General features: G+C 42.1%; 1 protein-coding gene across 3 annotated transcripts in view; it reads right to left on the reverse strand.

Moving 5' to 3' along the window:
* Positions 1 to 21,747, reverse strand: part of NDE1 (nudE neurodevelopment protein 1) — a 36,028-nt gene that overhangs the window by 9,024 nt on the left and 5,257 nt on the right. For all 3 annotated transcript variants that reach the window (XM_070412926.1, XM_070412925.1, XM_070412927.1), the window contains exons 2-4: positions 19,099 to 19,224; positions 17,446 to 17,599; positions 11,286 to 11,434 (exon numbers count right to left, since the gene is read on the reverse strand). In XM_070412926.1, the coding sequence (XP_070269027.1) occupies positions 11,286 to 11,434; positions 17,446 to 17,599; positions 19,099 to 19,181 (386 nt within the window). In that variant the 5' untranslated portion in view covers positions 19,182 to 19,224. The remainder of the gene's footprint in view (positions 1 to 11,285; positions 11,435 to 17,445; positions 17,600 to 19,098; positions 19,225 to 21,747) is intronic.

A 21,747-nucleotide genomic window follows, 5' to 3' on the forward strand; every position in this document is an offset into this window, starting at 1 on the left:
GTTGGTAGGTTTAGAGTTCCAACGCTGCAAGATGAAAAAGTTCTGGAGATCTGTTGCACAATAATGGTAATACAGTTAACACTACTGGACTCTATCTTTTTAAAAAACAGCTAAGACAGTAAATTTGATTTTGTGGTTTTTTAGCACAAAAAATAAAAAGTTTAAAAGTCTATGTAATAACAACCCATAAAAGAGTAAAATTAGATTAAATCAATTTTAATCTTTGTAGATCTTTTTGGTATACTAAGTAAAATAACCTTTAAGGAATGTATTTAATTTTTAGTCACTTCCAATTCGGTCCTAAGTCTTTCAGGGTTATACTTGCACAAGGTTATCCCCCTCCTCAGTTTAATGTGAGCATTTAGCTTACAGAGGTACAGTGTAGGGACCATAACAAGCAAACAGCTGATGGTGCCAAAGGATTACTGTTCTGCAGCAGACTGTCAAATGTTCCAAATATAACTAATGAAATTTTATAATAAAAGTGTAATGTTCTTAAGGTTTTAAAAACAAAAGTTTTGTGTTCCAGAACTTTATTCATTGTATAATGGTGATTTGGGCTTCTACCTCATCTGATTTAACATTCAACTTGGCCAAAATGAGAACCAATGCAATTTTAGTAAAAGAAAAAAAAAAAAAAGATCAAAATTACAACTGAACTACAGAATAACCATCATTCAGAACCACCTGAAATCTAGCTAAACAGAAGACCTACAAGTAAAAATATAGAAGAAGCCACATCAACACAGGTAGGAGGGGTGGAGACATGGAACCAGGTGGTCCCACACCCAGGTGTGGTGGATAAAAATTGGGAGGGATATCTTGGCTGTGGAGGTTGCCCCTGAGAAGAGAGAGGTCCTGGCCTCACACCACCCCCACCACCCCCACCCCCGCCAGCCCAGGGTTCCAGTACCAAGAAGAGAAGTCCTGAGAACTTCTAGCTGTAAAAGCCAGCGAGGATTATGGCTGAGCGAGATGGAGGGCTGCTAGAGTCCCAGGCATTCCTCTTTTAAGGGCCCCTGCACAGACTTACTAGGACTCACCCGCTCTGAGTTCTAACCTTGGGCAAGCAGCTCAAAGGGCACCAGGGACATATGGGGAGAAACTGAATTCTCTGGGTGAGGGCTGAAGAGGTAGCTTTCCCTCAGACAAGTGCTGTGGCAGAGGCCACAGTTCCTTTGCTGAGCCCTCCCACACAGAGCAAGCAGGTGGTGCCATATCTGAGCCTCCATCAATCTGGCTATCACTGTTTGCCCTGGCCTGGTGATTCCCTCAGATCTCGCCCAACCCAACTTTCAGATCTGCCCAATCTGTTCCAGTGGCTTTTCCATACAAATTGCCTGTTTTGGCTCATGCGTCAGACTTTGCTAAAATCTTTCGAACAAGCACTATCTGGTCTCGGTGTGCCCCTGACCTTTTGTTAAGTGATCCCAGGCCTGGCACTAGTGGCAGCCAGCCTTGTTTCACAGCTTGGCCTCTCCTGGGCATCTCCAAGCCCACCACAAGTAGCAGCCATCTGCAGATTGCTTTGTAGCTCATACCAGGAGGCCCCAGGCAGGGCTCAGGCAGTGGCTGACTTTGGCCTGCACGTCAGGCCTGAGCCTTTGCACCCAATGGACAACTTCAGACCACAACAAAGCACCACCCAACCACCTCCACAATAGACACACTCAAGAAGCAGACTCAATGGGCACCAGAGACCCACTGAAGTAAGTCCTGTTCCATGGGATGGGCCCCTGAACAGCTTTTCCTTAATGGTGGCTGCAGCTAGTCCTTGCAGCTGACTGGCCTGGGGATAAATCCCTCCCACTGATGTACCAATAGCAATCAAGGCTCAACTATAACAGGAGGGTGCACACGGCCCACAAGGTGGGGTCTGGAGGGGACACACCTGGAGAGCCCAGCTCAGGTGAACAGGGAGGCTGCACCACTGGACCCTACTAGATTAGGCCACTCTACCAAGCCTAAGAGATATAGCAGCTCTACCTAATACATAGAAACAAACACAGGGAGGCTGCCAAAATGAGGAGACAAAGAAACACGTCCCAAATGAAAGAACAGAACAAAACTCCAGAAAAAGAACTAAACAAAATGGAAAAAATCTCCTATATGAAGAGTTCAAAACACTGGTTATAAGAATGCTCAATGAACTCAGTGAGAACTTCAACAGCATCACAAAGGACATGGAAACCATAAAAAAGAACCAGTCAGAAATCAAGGATACACAAGCTGAAATGAAGAATAATTTACAGGGAATCAACATAGAGCAGATAAATCCAAGAATCAAATCAGCAACATGGAATATAAGGAAGCAAAAAACACCCAATTAGGAAAGCAGAAAGAAACAAACAAAAAATGAGGATAGTGTAAAGGAGCCTCTGGGACAACTTCAAGCGTACCAACATTCACATTATGGGGGTGTCAAGAGAAGAAAGAGAGCAAGAAATGGAAAACCTACTTGAAAAAATAATGACCGAAAACTTCCCTAACCTGATAAAGGAAACAGACATGCAAGTCCAGGAAATGCAGAGAGTCCCAAACAAGATGAACCCAAAGAGGCCCACACCAAGATACATCATAATTAAAATGCAAAAGGTTAAAGACAAAAAATCTTGAAAGCAGCAAGAAAATAACAGTTAGTTACCTACAAGGGACTTTCCATAAAACTGTCAGCTCTTTTCTCAACAGAAACTTTGTAGGCCAGAAGGGACTGGCAAGAAATAGTAAAAGTGATGAAAAGCAAGGACCTACAATCAAGATTACTCTACCCAGCAAAGTTATCACAGAGAATCAAAGAACATATAAAGCTTCCCAAGGCCCTGGCCAGTGTGCACAGTGGTTAGAGTAACAGCCCACACACCAAAGGGTCTCGGATTCGATTCTTGGTCAAGGGCATGTACCTGAGTTGCAGGTTTGATCCCCGGCCCCAGTTGGGGGTGCAGGAAGCAACCAATCAATGTGTCTCTTTCACATCAATATTTCTCTCTCTCTCTTTCTCTCTCTCTCTCTCTCTCTCTCTCACACACACACACACACACACACACACACGAAATGTTAAAGGGTCTTCTTTAAGAAGAGAAGAAAATATATAAAAAATAAAATGGCAATATATACAATTGAATCTAAGAAACAAAATGAACAAGCAGAACTCAAAGATACCAGTTATCATAAATATAGTGAGCATTTTGACAATTACCAGATGGGAGGGGGGTTGGGGAATGGGTAAAAAAGGTGAAAGGATTAACTGATATTTAAAGAATAGTCAAAGACATGCAAACTACAGCACTGGGAATATATAGTCAATATTCTAATAACTATGTATGGCGTCAGATGGGCATGAAATTATTTAGTAACTTACATGATCTCTAGTCACAGAAGTACATCTGAAACTAATATAATAGTGTATGTAATTAAAAAAGAAAAATAGCCTGGCTGGTGTAGCCCAGTGGTTGAGCATTGACCTGGTCAGGGCACATGCCGGAGTTGCAGGCCCGATCCCCAGTATGGGGCATGCAGAAGGCAGCTGATCGATAATTCTCTCTCATCACTGATGTATATGTCTGTCTGTCTCTCTCTCTCTCTCTCTCTCTCTCCCCCCATCTCCCTTCCTCTCTCTGAAATGAATAAAACTATTTTTTTAATGGAAAGAAAAACAAAAATACTACTAGAAGAAAACTGAGGTTAATTGCTCTATAACCCTGGAATGCAAAAGGCCCTTCTAACTATGACTAATAAATTTGATTACATAGAAATCAAATAACTTTTTTTTTACAGTAACATACAATAGATAAACCTGGAAGACAAATGACAAACTCCAAATATTTTCAATTCGTATCACAAATATAGAAAGATCTCCTAGAAATTGATGAAAACAACAACAACCAACAACCCAATTTAAAAACAGGCAAAGATAAACAGAGTTCACAGAAAAAGAAATAAAACAATTCTTAAATATAAGAAGAGGAGCTCAAGGTCACTCACTTCAGAAACCTATCATACTGGCAGAAATCCAAAGTTTGAAAACCTTCTGTTAGCGAAGCTATTTGGAAAATGGGGACTTACATGCTGTTGGTATAACTATACAGAGAACTGGGCAATAATTATCAAAATCACATATGCAGGGGGCAGATCAGGAGCCAGGTGGAGGGGGTCCATGGGGGAAACAGGGACATCTGTACTACTTTCAACAATAAAGATAATTTTTTTAAAAAACACATATGCACGTATTTGACCCAGCAAATTCACTTCTGGGAACTTATTCTACAGATATGTGCAAGCAATGCTACCACTCAGTACAGCAATGCTTATCTCTGCAGAAGAATGAAAATGAAGCAGATACCTATCCCAGGGGACTGAATAAATTATTATGTATTATACATACAATGCCAACCATACAACAGAGTATTATGTACCTGGGGGAACAAAAAAGAACAAAGAATGCAGTGTCCAAATACGAAAGATCTCCAGGTCTATGTTATGTGAAAAACCAAGATGTACAACAGTGTGTACCATATGCTTTTGTGAAAAAAGAGGGAAATAATACAAATTTCTATTTCTATTTGGTTGAGTTTGCATTAAAAACTCTACTCCTTTGTATGTTATTTTAGAACCACATGAATGTATAATCTCTTTGTGTTAGACTGCATTACTGGTCCCAATGCTTCACCATCCCTGCGCCTACTCTACACCCTTGCTATGGCCTCACTGTGGGTGGACTGTACCCTCCCACCCCTTGACATGGCTTGGCCATGTGACTTGCTTTGATCAAGGATATATGGGTGGGATAAATGGTATGCCAGTGGCTTGGCAGAAATCAAAACATACTCTAAAGCCACAGTAATAAAGTCATTATGGTGTTGCTATAGTAATTCATAAATTATACAATGGACCAAAATAGAGAATGCCGAATTAGATCCCAGGATATATGAGAAGTTAACATTAAACAGAGCTGAGTTCAATTCAGTGGAAAAAAGATAGCCTTACGAAATAAGAAAAAGTTCAAACAAACTTTACACCTAAAGGCACTAGAAAAAGAACAATTGAAGCCCGAAGTTAGAAGAAAGGAAATAATGTAGATCAGATCCAAAATAAATGCAAGAGTCACTAAAAAGGCAATAGGAAATCAATGAAACTGACAGCTGGTCCTTTGAAGAGATAAAATTGACAAACCTTTAGCTAGACTAACCAAGAAATAAAGACAGAGTTCTCGCCCTATCCGGTTTGGCTCAGTGGATAGAGCATTGGCCTGCAGACTGAAGGATCCCAGGTGCGATTCCAGTCAAGGGCATGTACCTTGGTTGCGGGCACATCCCTAGTGAGGGGTGTGCAGGAGGCAGCTGATTGATGTTTCTAACTCTCTATTCCTCTCCTTTCCTCTCTATAAAAAAATCAATAAAATATATTTTTTTAAAAAAGAGAGAGTTCTCAAATAAACTAAATTAAAAATGAAAGAACTGTCCTAGCTGGTTTGTTCAGTAATTAGAGCATCATCCTGCAGACTGAAGGGTCACAGGTTCGATTCTGGTCAAGGGCACATACCTCAGTTGCAGGCTCCGTACCTGGCTTGGTCCGGGTAAGTGCAGGAAGCAACCATTGATGTGTCTCTCTCACATCCATGTTTCTCTCTCTCTGTCTCTCCCACTCCCTTCCATTCTCTGTAAAAAATCAATGGAAGACCAGGCTAGGTGGCTTAGTTGGTTAAAGCATCATCCTATACACTCAAAGATTGTGAGTTCAATTCCTGGTCAGGGTACATACCCGAGTTGCTGGTTCAATTCCCAGTCAGGCAGAGACAACCAATCAATGTTTCTCTCTCTCTCTCCCTCTCTGAAATCAATAAAAAATATTTTTAAATTTATTTTTATTTTAAAAATATATATTTATTGATTTCAGAGAGGAAAGGAGAGGGCGAGGGAGAGGGAGAGAGAGATAGAAATATCAATAATGAGAGAGAATCATTGATCGGTTGCCTCCTGCACGTTCCCTACTGGGGATTGAGCCCGCAACCCAGGCATGTGCCCTTGGCCAGAATCAAACCCGGGACCCTTCAGTCCACAGGCCAACACTCTATCCACTGAACCAAACTAGCTAGGGCAATAAAAATATATTTTTAAAAAAGAGAAATATCTACTAAGAAATTTACTATGGTATTATTTGTTAGCATGATAGAAAACAAACCAAGATCCTAGAACAATGGTATATGTATTTGAGGAGATATTATAAACACTACGGTGTCGGGTGAATTTCCCGCCAAAATATAAGATGGCGGTTCGCATACGCAGGTAGGTATCTTTGTGAACGGCAAACAAACAAATATTTGGTAATACGCAGTTACAATCGGCCCGAGTTTACACGTTTCCTGCACTCCACCGCAAATCTATATGAACCGAGTTAAGACAGCTCCCGCGGAGTACGCGCAATTCACGCGAGCCGACTTAACTCGTTTCCCGCAATCCAAGTGTAAATGAATAAAAATATTTAAAAAATAAAAAAAACAAAATCAATGGGAAAAATAACCTCAAGTGAGGATTAAGGAAAGGAAAGGAAAGGAAAGGGAAAGGGAAAAGGAAAAGGAAAAGGAAAAGGAAAAGAAAAAGAAAGAAAGTTACACTAATAGAAATACAAAAAATTATAAGAAATTACTACAATCCCATTTACAAATTAATCAGAAAGAATAATATACCTTAGAATAAATTTAACTAAGGAGGTGAAAAACCTATATACTGAAAACTCTAAGACACTGATTAAAGAAATAGAATGAGACATAAATAAATGAAAAGATATCTCTTGCTCATGGATTAGAAGAATATTGTTAAACTATCCATACTACCCAAACCAATCTACATATTCAACATAGTCCCTATCAAAACTACAACTGCATTTTCCACAGAACTAGAATAATTCTAAAGTTTGTTGGAACCACAAAAGACAAAGAATAGCCAAAGCAATCTTGAGAAAGAAGAACAAAGCTGGAGTCACACTATCTGATTTCAAACTATACTATAAGGCTATAGTAATCAAAACACAATGGCACTGTCATAAAAGTAGACACACAGATTAATGGAATAGAACTAAATCCACACCCATATGGTCAATTAATTTATGACAAAGGAGGCAAGAAAATACAATGGAGTAAAGACAATCTCTTCAATAAATGGTGTTGAGAAAACTGGACAGATACATGCATAAGAATGAAATTTGATCACTTTCTTACATCATATACAAGGATAAACTCAAAATGGATTAAAGACTTAAATTTAAGACCTAAAACCATAAAACTCCTAGAAGAAAATATAAACAGCAAACTCTTTGACATAAGTCTTAGCAATATTTTTTTGGATCTGTCTCTTCAGAGAAGCAAAAGAAAAAATAAACAAATATGACAACACCAAAATAAAAAGTTTTTTCACAGCGAAGGAAACCATAATCAAAACAATATGACAACCTACTGAAGGGAGAAGATATTGGCCAATAATATATTAGATAAGGGACTACCAATCTGATTAAAAACTGGGCAGAGGACCTGAATAGACATTCTCCAAAGAGGACACAGAGATGGCTAATAGACACATGAAAGGAAGCTCAACATCACTAATCATCAGGGAAATGCAAATTAAAACCACAATGAAATATCACCTGCCACCTGTCAGATGGCTATCATCACTAAATCAACAAGTGTTGGCAAGCCTGTGGAGAAAAGGGAACCCTCCTGCACTGTTGGTGGGATTGTAAAATGTTGCAACCACAATGGAAACCAATATGGCGGTGCCTCAAAAAATTAAAAATAAAACCACCATAGAACCCAGTAATTTCACTTGTGGGTATTTATAGAAAGAAAGCCAAAACACTACTTCAAAAAGATACATGCACTCCTATGTTCACTGCGGCATTACTTACAATAGCCAAGATATGAAAGCAACCTAAGTGTCCATCAAAAGATGAAAGGATAGCCTGGCCAGTGTGGCTCGGTGGTTGAGCATCAACTTATGAACCAGGAGCTCACAGTTCGATTCTTGGTCAGGGCACATGCCCGGACTGCAACTCGATCCCCAGTAGGGGTTGTGTAGGAGGCAGTCAATCTATGATACTCTCTCATCATTGATGTTTCTCTCTCTCTCTCTCTCCCTCTCCCTCCCTCTTTGAAATCAATAAAAATATATCTTTTTAAATATATGAATGGATAAAGAAGATAAAGAGAGCCAGTGGTTGCCACATGGGAGGGGTATTCAGAGAGTTGAGTGAAAAAGAAGGGATTAAGAAATACAAATTACCAGTTATAAAACAGTCACAGGGATATAGAGCACAGCATAAGGAATATAGTCAATATTTAAGAACCATGTAATGGTGTCAGATAGATGGGTACTAGACTTATCAGGGGGATCACTTCATTAGCTAAATGTCTAATCGCCATGCTGTACACCCAAAACTAATATAATATTGTTGACTGTAATTGAAAATTTTAAATTTTTAAAAAATAAGTGTGTCCTAAAAGGCTAAAACATCTGAAATAAAATTAACACTAAGAAATGTACTTCTGCTTTGCTATATTTATGCTGGTGTTTATAGATTTATTTTCTGAATGAACATGTCATTGTTGATCCAAAATGAAAGAAAATGTGGAAGAGCATTAATCATTAAAATCTATTTTAAGGCTTGAATCATCTAATCTGTTCACCGTCAGTCATTAGAGTAATCTGATATATGCCAGATTGAAGTTTCCTTTAGTGGTCAATAAACCAAGAATGATTGATTAATTAGTATAGGAATGCTTTGTCTTTGCATATAGTTCAAGGCATTTTCTTTTCGTGTGTTTAATTAGCAGATAACTGAGGAAAAATTAGGGTTTGTACAGCCATGGCGTAACATTTTAGGGCTGGTACCTTGAAGTATAATTATGTTCTTTCACAAAATGTCCTGTGGAACTGCTATCAGATGGAACTTTTTTTTAATATATTTTTGTTGATTTCAGAGAGAAAGGGAGAGGGAGAGAGAGATAGAAACATCAATGATGAGAGAATCACTGATCGACTGCCTCCTTCACGCCTCCTACTGGGGTGCCCTTGACCGGAACTGAATGGGGGACGCTTCAGTCCAACCCGACACTCTATCCACTGAGCCAAACCAGGTAGGGCTGGAATTTTTTGTTGGATGAATCCTCCAACAAAAGCAAGTGTGTGTGTGTGTGTGTGTGTGTATATATATATATATATATATATATATATATTCATGAGCACATATAATGGGCAAAGAGACCTGGAGCAAAGCCATGCAGGACTAGCCATGAAGAGTAACATGAATGATGTGTACTTGAGCTAAAGATGTACACTTCCTCTAGAGTTACTTAGAACCTCACTCCTCTGCTTAATTTACGTGTTTATAATTAGAAAATCTGTGAGTGGATAAAAACACTGTGATGCACATCTAGACAATGGAATATTATTAGTGCTAAAGAGAAATTAGCTATGAAAAGGCATGGAAGAACCTATGAGGCATGTTACTAAATGAAAGAAGCAAATACAAAAAGGCTACATCCTCTTTAATTTCAACTATATCACATTCTGGAAAAGTCAAAACTATGGAGACAGTAAAAAGATCAGTGGTTAAGAGGGGTTAGGAGGAGAGAGGGATGAATAAACAGAGCACAGTGGATTTTTAGGGCAGTGAACCTACTCAGTACAATACCACAATGATGGCCATATGTCATAATACATTTGTCCAAACCCAGAGAATATACAACACCAAGAGGGAACCCTAAGGTAAAGTATGGACTTTGGTTGATAATGTGTCAATGTAGGTTCACTGATTGTAACAAGTGTACCATTCTGGTGGGGGATATCCATAGTTGGGAAGGTTGTACATGTATGAACAGGGGATGTACGGAAACTCTCTGTACTTTTCTCTCAATATTGCCATAAACCTAATACTGCTTAAAAAAAAAAAGTCCATTTAAAAGAATTTAAATTTTTTTTAAAAAAGGCAAATGAAAGATATTTTCAGATAAACCCAAATTAGGAGAATTCATCATCAGCAGACATGCACTACAAGAATCCTAAGAGAAGTTCTCCAAGCTGAAGGGAAATGATACTATGGGAAACCCAGATACCCAGGAAGGAATAAACCAGAAATGGTAAGTATGGAGATAAATATAAAAGGCTATCTTTTTACCCTCTTTAATGTCTTTAAAATACACTAGGTTTTTTAAAGCAAAAATTCCAATAGTGTGTTGTGGAATCCTTAGCATCTGTAAATGTAGCAATAGCTAATACAATTGCAGCATAAAGTTTGAGGAAGGTAAATGAAATTATAAGGTGTGAGGTTGTTACATTTTACCTGAAGTGGTACAATATCAACTAAGTAGACTGAAAAGTTAAGCATGTATATCCTGAGCCCTAAAGAAACCACCAAAACATAATGCAAGAAACTGTGGGGACAATGCAAGGGCTCCGTGTCTTCACAGCAGGTGGGCTACGTGAACATATGCATTTGTCCAAACTGCTGGAACTGTGCACTTAAGATCTGTGCATGTCATCGTCTGTAATTTTTACCTAAAATTTTTTTTAAAAAGTGCTTTCTTAAAAAAATAGCACCTGGCTCAGTGTAGTTATTCAATTAATGTTAGTTACTACTGTTAGTATTCTGTTAACAATAGACTATCGGTTTAAGAAATACTGTTCTTTGAACATCTTTCCTTCTTACTATAGGGCAGTGGTTCTCAACCTTCTGGCCCTTTAAAACAGTTCCTCATGTTGTGACCCCCAACCATAAAATTATTTTCATTGCTACTTCATAACTGTAATGTTGCTACTGTTATAAATCATAATGTAAATATCTGATATGCAGGATGGTCTTAGGCGACCCCTGTGAAAGGGTCATTCGACCAACAAAGGGGTCGCGACTCACAGGTTGAGAACCACTGCTGTAGGGCCTCATTTATTTACAAGCTTGTCCTTCTGCCTGAAACATTCCCATCTCCCACTCTTCCCCTGGAAGATGCCTATCCACCCCTCATTCTTCACCTCCATGGCACTTCCTCTGGGAAGCCTTGCCAGACATTATCTCACCGACGGCCAAATTAAGATATCCTGTCACTTGCCCCATGGCACCCTGGACTTACTACTGGAATTAAGTTGTGCTTATCTGCCTAGGAGACTGTAAGATCGTAAGGACGCTGGCTTGGTTTCACTCACTGCTGAACTCTCTATACTCAACGCAGTGCCTGGGCCCCAGGTGCTGGTGGCAAAAAGCAGAGACAAAAGACTCCAAGACCTGTTTTCTTCCTGACGTACCGTTTCGCTCTCTCCAGGTCATCATTTGCTTGTTCCAGCTCTCGGATATATTTCTGCAGCTGATCTTTAATTGCCTTTGTCTGGGCTAGGTCATCCTCTAAGGCGGAGATCTGCCGGTAGCCTTCAGAATGCTGCGTCTCAAACTTTTCCTGAATAACAAAATCAACACTGAATGAATGATTTAAGACTTCTAATAAGCTCTGTTTATCTCCCCCTTCCCTGTCACCTCCTTAAAATACTGAAGGCTAATCCTGGAATGCATGCGCTCCTCTTGTACTGGTAGTACATACATATATATGTGTGTTTTAAATGTTTTTATTGATTTCAGAGAGGGGAAGGGACAGGGATAGAAACATCAATGATGAGAGAGAATCACTGACTAGTCAACTCCTGCATGTCCCACACCAGGGATCGAGCTCACAACCTGGGAAGGCATATGCCCTGATAGGAGATCAAACAGTGACCTCCTGGTTCACAGGTTGATGCTCAACCACTGAGCCACACCAGCAGGGCAGATACATGTTTTCAGTCACTGAGCATCCATTCCTCCCACTCTCCACAACCTGCCAGGACCCTGATTTCTTTAGGGGGTTTCTCTCTCCATTACTACAGGATCTTCATGGGACTATCCTCCCACCACACTCACTGAAGAAGCGTCAGCCTTCCTCTCCCACCCTCCCGCCACAGCCAGGGACAAGCCTCACTGCAGTCCATAGGCCCTTTCCCCAGATGTGGATTGCTAAGCAAGTGACAGAAGAGAGCTAGAACAGGGGGCTGTCCTGTCCCGAGTGCTTCCTGCTTCCCAGGCCCTGAGCATCTGGTACCTTGCCCTCTCCCAAACCTGATCCTTACAGCCTCTGGGTATCAAGAAGTAATCAGCCCTAATTGGCTTGGCTCAGTGGACAGAGCGTCAGCCTGTGAACTGGGTTCTATTGCGGTCAAGGACACATGCCCATGTTGTGGGCTCGATCCCTAGTAGGGGAATGTGTCGGAGGCAGCCAATCAATGATTCTCTCTCATCATTGATGTTTCTCTCTCTCCCCCCTCTTCCTTCCTCTCTGAAATCAATAAAAATATTTTGAAAAAAAGAAAGAAGCAATCATTTTGCTCAAAGTGTCCACAGACATAGAAAGCCACATAAACCTCCCACACCTATTCTGCAAGGACAATATGAATCCATGTCACGTGATTCCTAGATCACAAAGAGAACATCAGGGATCACAATGACTTTGGTAGCATGTGCCACACAATGAGAGCAGGACATCATGTACTCAGTTTGACAAATATTCTGACTTTGTGATCCAGGACACTTCCCCTGCAGCATGGGGGAGTGAGAAGAAACTTCTGGACCTGTGGGAGAGGGAAAGAAGGAAGGAAGGAAAGCAGGGAAGGAAGGAAGGGAGGGAGGAAAGGAACAAAGAGAGGAGAAAAAACCTGTTATGAAATATGGGAGGAAGCTTAGTGCTTTCCAAGGCAAGGAATAGCCCAGATGACTTCTCAATGATCTATTGTTGCCCAACTGTAGAAGCTAACATTTATCATTTACTCTGTGGCAGCCTCTGGCTCAGTAGACCAATTACATTGCCTCATGTAATGCCATTTCCGAGATGTGGAGACTGAGGCTCAGTTACAGAATTAGCCCAAAGTCAACTGGTAACAAATGATGGAGCCAAGATCCAACCTTGGCCACCTGGGTCCGTGCTCTTAAAACAACTGTCAGTGGTTCTCAACCTTGGCTGCCCATTAGAATCACCTGGGAATCTTTTTAAAATCCTGATTTCTGGGCCCCACCCCATAACAAAGAAACAGAATTTCCGGAGGATGAGGCCCAGAAATCAGGATTTTAAAAAGAGTCCCAGGTAATTCTAATGGGCAGCCAAGGTTGAGAACCACTGAACTATGCCAAACTGCCCTCACCATCTCAATTCAGGTGGTACAGGTATTAATCTCTCTCCCTCTTTCTTTCCTTCTTTTCTCTCCCACCCTCCCTTCCTCTTTACCAAACACTCTTGCTACCTTTCCTTCATCCACACACGAAAGAAAACACTCACTTCCCACATGAAAGGCCCAAGGCTTAGAAAGTTAAAGAAAAAAAAACCAAACACTAAAAATAGGCAACTCCTTTCTTTTCTTTACACCCAGCCCAGTAAACAAAGCTGTTGCTAGAATGACGTAATGGTGCCTAGGCCAGGAGGCGTGGAGAGCCTCTGTGAAGAGGAACGCCCACAGAACAAGCAGATTATTTACAGGGGGAGGACAGGGAGGGCCTTTCACATGCTCAGCCTGCTGGGTCCCCTCTGATACTCCGTTTCCTGGCCGTGAGCAGAGAAAGTGTCTCCACTGAGGCAAGCAGGGGCAGACCAGACCCTGTGCACAGCAAATTCTCAGGCGTGGCTCTGATGGCCTCACACCCTTTCGGTGGGTGCACCTCTAGATAAAATAAGAGAGTGCAGGATCCTAGGTTATTAACCTAAATTCAAATTCAGAGGATGCAGTTAATGAGCTTCTCCACCAGCACAGAGATTCAAAAGAAGTCCTTTGAACTCGTGGACATGAAAAACTATTGCTGAAATGTTGCGCTTTCATTTGGGGCTAATTATAATGAGCTGTCAGCTGATGGAGGCATCAATAGATGCTCTGTTTGATCCTTTACAGGCTTTTTTATTCAACTTGTGATGAATGAGCCAGTTGTCAAGAAGTCTGATTCAGTTGACTACATTCCTCTTAGGTGACAAATATGGGCTGGTGACACTTTATTCCAAGGTATTTCTATTTCTTCCCCTGCTCTATACACTGAGTCTCACAGATCTGTTGTGTGCTTATATTGGTGGTCTGCAGGTACAAGGGCTCAGCTCTGAAGCCGTTAATTACTTAGTAATAACTTGATATTTATTCAGCATCCATGGAGGGCCTCCTTCCCCCTCCAAAATATCAGCCATATCACTGATCTTCCTTCCATAGTTTTCTATTCCAAGAATCCCCTTCAATTTAAGGACTGTTTCCTCGGTGCAGGGGCCAAGCTGTTAATAAAATGAGTGAAGTGGGCCAGGTGTAGGAATAAAGAAAGTGGCACTTATCCCTCAGTCGGAGGTGGTGGTGGGGGCAGCAGTGGGGACTGGGGTGAACTGGAGAATGCTTGCTCTAAGCAACCACTACTCGGCTTTTTGCTGGCGTGAAAGAATGTAGGCCTGGTGTAGCCAGATCTGCCAATGCTCAAAGGAAATCGGAATTCCAGGTTTTTATAGCCTCATAACTTTGAATGTTGATATTAAAGATATAACTTTTACTATCAAAAGAATAAACTGTGAACAAACACTGAATTCTTGTTCCTATTAGCATGCTTAAGTATTTAAAGGGAAGTATATAGTATAGATGTTTGCAATTCACTCTGAAATGCATCAAAACATAAGACAGACTGATGGATGGATATGTAAAGTATGACAAAGGTTACTGGTAGAGCTTGGGTGGTGGATATACAGGTGTTTACTGGAAAACTTTTTCAACCTGCTGTGTGCTTCAAAACCTTCATGATAAAATGTTGAATGAAAACCACTAAAGGCTAACAAACAGCATCAATGGGCCAGACTGATCTGCAAATGGCCACTTTGGGCTCTGTGGTCTACAGCATAAAAGCTTGAACTCACTGCTCAGCTTCCAAGGTCTTTGGGGTCTTCCCTCTGTCCCTCCCCATCTCTCAAATCCCCAATTCATTTTGTTATTGTTGTTAATCCTCACCAAGAATATTTTTTTCCATTAATTGTTTTAAAGAGAGAGGGAGAGAGAGAGAGACAGGGAAAGGGGAGGGGAGGCAGGAAGAGAGGAAGGAGGAGAGAGAGAAACACGGATATGAGACACATGGATTGGTTGCCTCCCGCATATGCCCCAACCAGTGCCGGGGATGGAACCTGCAATCCTGGCATGTACTCTTGACCAGAATTCGAACTCTTAATCCTTTGGTGCACAGGCCGACATTCTAATCACTGAGCAACACTAGCCAGGGACCCAATCCATTTTTTGGTCTCACTTTTTCCCATGTACTAATAAAGCCAGGACTCCCAACGTCCACTTGACACTAATTCTTGTCTGTGTCTGTGGCAGGTCCAGATGAACTCTTGTTTTTTTAAAATATATATTTCTTTATTGATTTCAGAGAGAAAGGGAGAAGGAGGGACAGAAACATCAATGATGAGAGAGAACCATTGATCAACTGCCTCCTGCACGCCCCCAAATGGGGATCAAGCCTGCAACCCAGGCATGTGCCCCTGACCGGAATCAAACCTGGGGCCCTTCAGTCCGCAGGCTGACGCTCTATCCACTGAGTCAAGTCAGCTAGGGCCAGATGAACTCTTTATCAACCTGTGGGCACCAAGCCCGTGCGCGCGCGCATACACACACACACACACACACACCATCTTCAAACACTAGCTCAAGTCCCTCCCAGGTGGCCTCCACGAAGCTATCTCCAACCCATGCAGATCTTTCTCGCTCAGGAGGATTTCATGCTCATACTATGTACGGTAACTAAGCATCTTTTCCTTAGGTGCTTCCTGGTGTTAGGTTTGTCTTCCCCAAGAAGCTTCCAGAGGGTGAGTAACACGTCTCCCTCCATCACACCTATCACTGCAGGACCTTGGCTCGTTCCCACAGCAGCTCATCAAAATTTACATGGGGAGTTTTATTAAGAAAAAATAAATAAAAAGATAAGCAGACATGCCAGGGCCCCACCCAGACTTATTGAGAACAGGAATCTCAGGGCAGGGGTAGGTTCGGGCCTGTCTAATGTTTACCAAGCTGGCCAGGTGATCTGCCTGGCAGTGAGGGTGGAGAACCAGTCTCCAGGGCACAGTGTTATCCCTTAGTGATCACATGTTAAGCCCTATAGAATGTCCAGAAGGCAGTCGTTACCCTTCAGAACAGTGTTTCTCCAGATACTTAGCAAGGTCTGGAGATATTTTTGGCCTCCACACCTGGTGGAGGGAGTGCTACTAGCATCTAGTGGTTGGAGACCAGATTCTGATAAACATCCTATAATGCAAAACTTAGCCCTCACAACAAAGAATTATCTGGCTTCCAAGGTCAACAGTGCCCAGGTCTGGGAACCTGCTCTAGACGGGCACTGTCCAAACAGAAAGTCTGTGATGATGGAAACATTGTACAACCCCTCTGTCCAATCATCAGACCCACTAGAGACATGTGCCTACTGAGCACTTGAAATGTAGCTAGTGTAACTGAGGAATTAAATTTTTATTGATTTTATTTTAATTAATGTAAATGTCAATAGCCACTTATGCCTAGGGGCTACCATACTGGAAAGCACAACCCTGGACCTTATAATACAACTAGAGGCCCAGTGCACGAAATTTGTGCACAGGTAGGGTCCCTAGGCCTGGCCGGCGATCAGGGCAGATCCGGGCCTTCCTTCTGGCTGCCGGCCAGGGCCTTCCTTCATTCCCCACCGCCCCCTGGTGGTCAGTGCACATCATAGCGAGCAATTGAACTCTCGGTCTCCCGGTCGAACTCCCGAGGGGACACTTTGCATATTACTTTTTTATATATATAGACAGAGGCCTGGTGCACGAAATTCGTGCATGGCGGGGGGGAGGGTGTCCCTCAGCCCGGCCTGTACCCTCTCGCAAACCAGGACCCCTCAGGGGATGTCCGACTGCCGGTTTAGGCCCGATCAGGCCTAAACCGGCAGTCGGACATCCCTCTTGCAATGTGGGACCACTGGCTCCTAACCGCTTGCCTGCCTGCCTGCCTGATTGCCCCTAACTGCCTCTGCCTTGGCCCCTATCACCACGGCTTTATCCGGAAGGACATCTGGAATGACATCCTGAAGGTCGTTCAGCTGTCTGGTCTAATTAGCATGTTACACTTTTATTATTATAGATGATCAGCAAGTCTAGCAACCCTCAATACTCTAAAACTATCTACTTTTCATATGCCTTATGAGATTATTACAGACAATCAAAGAATGGCCCTGGGGACATGTGTGTGACTTGCTTCTCACAGAGCTCCTGGAACATAAAGTGTTCAACCACCACATCCATTCAGCAGGCCTGGAAGTGGGAGTGTGCCCAGGGCCACGGCCCTTGCTCTGCAGGGCTCTCTTTCCCAGGCACACTCGCCACCCAGGAAGCATTTCCTCTCACCCCCTCACCTTGATGGTTTCTAGCTCCATGCGAAGGCGGTTATTTTCTGACAGGAGGTCCCTGTTCCTGGTTTCAATTTGTTGTAGCTGTGTCTCCAATTCAGCTTCATATTCTCGGCTTCCCTCCTGGAATTCTCGGAGCTCCTCTTGTGTGTTCTCTGCCCTACAGCAGAATTCCCAGATGTCAGATGATAATATACTGAGCACTTACATGTTGCCAAGTCTTATACATGGGTCAGCTCTTTATTCAACCACCTTTTAAGGCAGAAACTATCATTTTCCTCATTTTACAGATGAAAAGATGAGGTTTAGACAAGATGAGTGATTTGTCTCAAGGTCACATAAGAAGCCAGAAATAGAGCTTAGACCTGAATCCAGGCATGCCTGATGCCAAAGCCATTTCTTAACCAATTCACTCTTCACTCATTCATCCAACATATATTTTTGAGCCCAACACGTAGTAAACATAATTTCAATTGTGAATCCTCTGCAGATTTATTTATAAGTGGAAATTGGTCATAATACAAATGTCATTTATCACACCATTATAATGTATCCATAAAGAAGATAAAAATCATGCCTACAGAAGAAAACATACAACTTTAACATAGACAATGAAGACATCAAATTTGTTAAAGATTTTTGCTTATCTTGGTCTAGTCAATTCAAATGGAGACTGCAGCCAAGAAATCAAGAGAAGGCTGAGCCTCAAAAGACTTAGGAAAGATCACCAAAGCAAAGATGTCAGTAGAGACCAAGGCTAAGTTCATCCACACCTTCGTATCCCCAATTACTATGCACAGATGTGAACACTACAGTGAAGGAGACCGACAGTAAAAAAATTGATTCATGAAATATGTTGGAGAAGAACTCTACAAATACTCTGGACCACCAGAAAGACAAACAAGTTGGTCCCAGAGCAAATTAAGCCTGAAACATCACTGGAGGCAAAAATGACAAAACTGAAGCTACTCTGGACACATCATGAGAAACAGGATTCTTTGGAAAAGACAATAATGCTGAGAAAAACAGAAGACAAATACGAGATGGATTGACTCCATAAAAGAAGCCATAAGCTTGAGTCTACAAGAGCTGAGTAGGGCTGCTGAAGACAAGACGTTGTGGACATCACTCATTTACAGAGTTGCCAGGAGTTGGAACCAACTCAATGGCATGTAACACACACACACACACACACACACACACACACACACGCACGCACAAACCTCCCAGATATGGGCACTGAAACACTGGTTTCAGGTTTTTAAAATGGCAACAACCCATTTTGCTAGGTTCAGGGAGTTCTTTCCCCCCACCTGAAGCACTGACCGGATATGGCATCTAGGAATTGATAAAACCCTGCCAGAAAAGTAAGATGGGAAGTAGCAGTTTACTTAGGACCACAGGCTTTGGAGTTCAAATTCTATCTCTGCTGTGCGACCTGGCAAGTTATTTGCCTTCATTAAGACTCAGTTTCCTCATCTGTAAAATGGGAAGATCATGTTTGTTGTTGTTTTTTTCCATGGGGTAGTTTTGAGATTTACTAGTAACTGAGATAATGTATGCTAAGCCTTCACAGTGCTTATCAGATAATATGCCCCCCAAAATGACTGCTGCCATCATTTTGGGAAGAAAAAGCAGGGTGAACTCTGGAGAACCGACCTTTGTTTGTAGGTCATAGCCAGATCTTTCCAATAGTTAGCTGCTTCTTCCTCAGAGCTGAAAGTCTTCCCAGAGTCCTCCATTGTGAAAATGAAAGAAGAAGTCACTCTTCTTGTGGCATGGTGTCTAGGAGAGAAAGTTTTAAAATTATTACCCTTGTTAAACAGCTGATCTTTATTAAGGGGGCGGGGGAGGGGGATTCCCGAACTTTACAATGGATTAAATGATAAAACATTGCCAAATCACTAAAACTAAACTCAAAATATAGCCCACCTGCAGGTTTCATTCCATGGACAGATAAAACCATCAGGATTTGCTGATTAACAAATTGGGAAGAGGAGAAATAAGAAAAATATGGAGGTGAGGACACCTCCTGGGGTTCTCGCATAGGCAACTGGGTGCCACCACTACCCCCATCACCACAGACGCAGAATATCAGAAGGAAAAATCTTAAGGGCAGGGGATAATGAACCCAGTTTGGGATATTATTAGTTTGACATGCCCACGACACATCTACATGCAACACTGAATCTTAAACTCGGAGATAAATTCTGGGCTAATGATACAAATTTAAGAGTTATGAGTTTGTAGCTGGTTCTTTCCTTTTTCTTGTGACGGAACCACTGGAGAATCTAAATCAGGGCTATTTATGGAACTCTGAGGAATGCCAATGTTTGAAAAGGGGGGCAAGGAAAGAAACAGTAATCGGAGGAGACAGAGGAGAAACAGAGAGCTGTCTTGGAGTAGATGGTTGTCAAGGGGAAGTGGGGTGGCGGGGGATGGGGGGGGTGGGAGGGGGGGTGTGCATTCCACAGTATCCATGATGCAACAGAGAAGATGGTAAGATAAGGATTGGAAAATATCCAACAGACTTAGCAAAATGTTGGTCACTGGTAATGTGAGCAAGAATATTTCAACACAATGGAGGAGGGAGGAGAAATAGAGGAGTCCGTGGGAGGTGAGGAAGAGGAAGTCCATGGGGTTTTGGAGAACTGGGTGTGAGAAGAAAAGGAGACAAAGTAGACCACAGCTAGAGGGGAGTGGGGGGTGGCGGCTTTGGCTCTGAGGATTTTGGGATATCCAGAGCAGAGGTTAGGAAACGTTCTATTAACAGTTGTCAGTTTATAGACTCCCTGCTGATTGAGCTTATTTTCTGAATTTATTAAAGGCTCTGAGCTTGTCAAAAGGTCGTTGGAAACCCAAATTAGATGCCTCCAAGGTCCCTTCCTTCCTTCAAAGGAGCTCACAGTCTGCAGTGTGTGTCCTTGGGGACAAAGGAATGAACGCAACCCCTCACTCTGCAAGGCATAACCAACAAGCTGTATTTTGGGCTAAAAGTACAAATAATTTGGCTAAATATGTCAGTGTTGACACAGTTACCATCACCAATTCCTGGATCTCTGGCAGAATTTGAACAATACCTCTATGTGAGCACAGCACTTATTGATAACTCTATACTTGCTAGTAACTGCACATCTTCTTGCCCTCCTAATTTCCCTTCTTTCCTAATTCAGAGAAAGTATGCCATGAGACCTCCAACCTACACCCTTCTGAGAACAATTTCTCTGAAAACTTGATCTAAGCAGTGAGGCCAAATGGAGTAGAAAGCTGTTAATTTGTTGATTTTTTCCAGTCCAGCATTTCATCTTCCTGTAACAGCATCCCAATATTCCCTTGGAGAAACTAACTCTACACTCATTCCATGTGGTTCAGATGAACTTGACATCATCTTCTGCACCTGGGAGAAGGCACATAACTACTCATGCCTCCAGCATCAGTAACTGGCTTAGGGGTGGGGCCTACCCAACGCTGAGCCATAACAGGGATCAGCCTTATCCAAGCTGAATAAGTCATGGTTGGACTGAACCCAAGCTAAGCCAATAATAAGGGTGGGCCTAACTCAAGCTAAACCAGTAAGTGTCCAGACCCACACCTTTTGCAGAGCTATCAAGAAACAAAATCTCTGGAAGTGTTAACTAACCTTATTGTGATAATCACTTTGCAATATATACATGCATAAAGCCATCATGTGGTACACCTTAAACTTACACAATTTTATATGTCAATTACTAGTATAACCATAAAGTTCGGGGGTGGGGTGTTGGAGAAATGAACTCTCTTTTTTCACTAGGGTTTGTTAGATGGTAGGAGGTAAGCCCGGAGTGCCAATGATCATCTTTCTATTGCAAGAGAGGAGACAGCCTGAGAATGAGGCCAAAACATAGGAAAGCAGGACCAAGAAGTAGAGGGATTGGGTCCTGATGATATTGTTTGAGCGCCTGGATCCAGCTGTACCTGATTTACTGTTATGGCAACAGGAAAGGGTGAACCTAGGTATGGTGCTCCCTGCTCAACCCATAAGCTCTAATAAACCCAGAACACAGCTAATATGCAGTCACCAAACCAATGTCTATAGTGTCCAGAGCACAGAGCCCATGCAACTGTAACTGAGCACTGTGTGGCCATTGATGATCTTAATAAGGACAAGTGCAAAGCATGGGAGGAAGTCTGCGTAAAATAGGGTGAGAATGTAAGGAACTAGGAACAACGAATGTATACTAACTTTTCCTGCTGTTTGCAAAAGGATCATGTCCAAGGTTCAACATATTTAGTCCCTGCCTAGTTCTCTAAGCATTTCCCACCCGTCCA

Source organism: Myotis yumanensis, unplaced genomic scaffold, assembly GCF_028538775.1.
Source record: "Myotis yumanensis isolate MYYU_CA2020_CCGP unplaced genomic scaffold, mMyoYum1.0.hap1 SCAF_4, whole genome shotgun sequence".
Lineage (NCBI taxonomy): Eukaryota > Metazoa > Chordata > Mammalia > Chiroptera > Vespertilionidae > Myotis > Myotis yumanensis.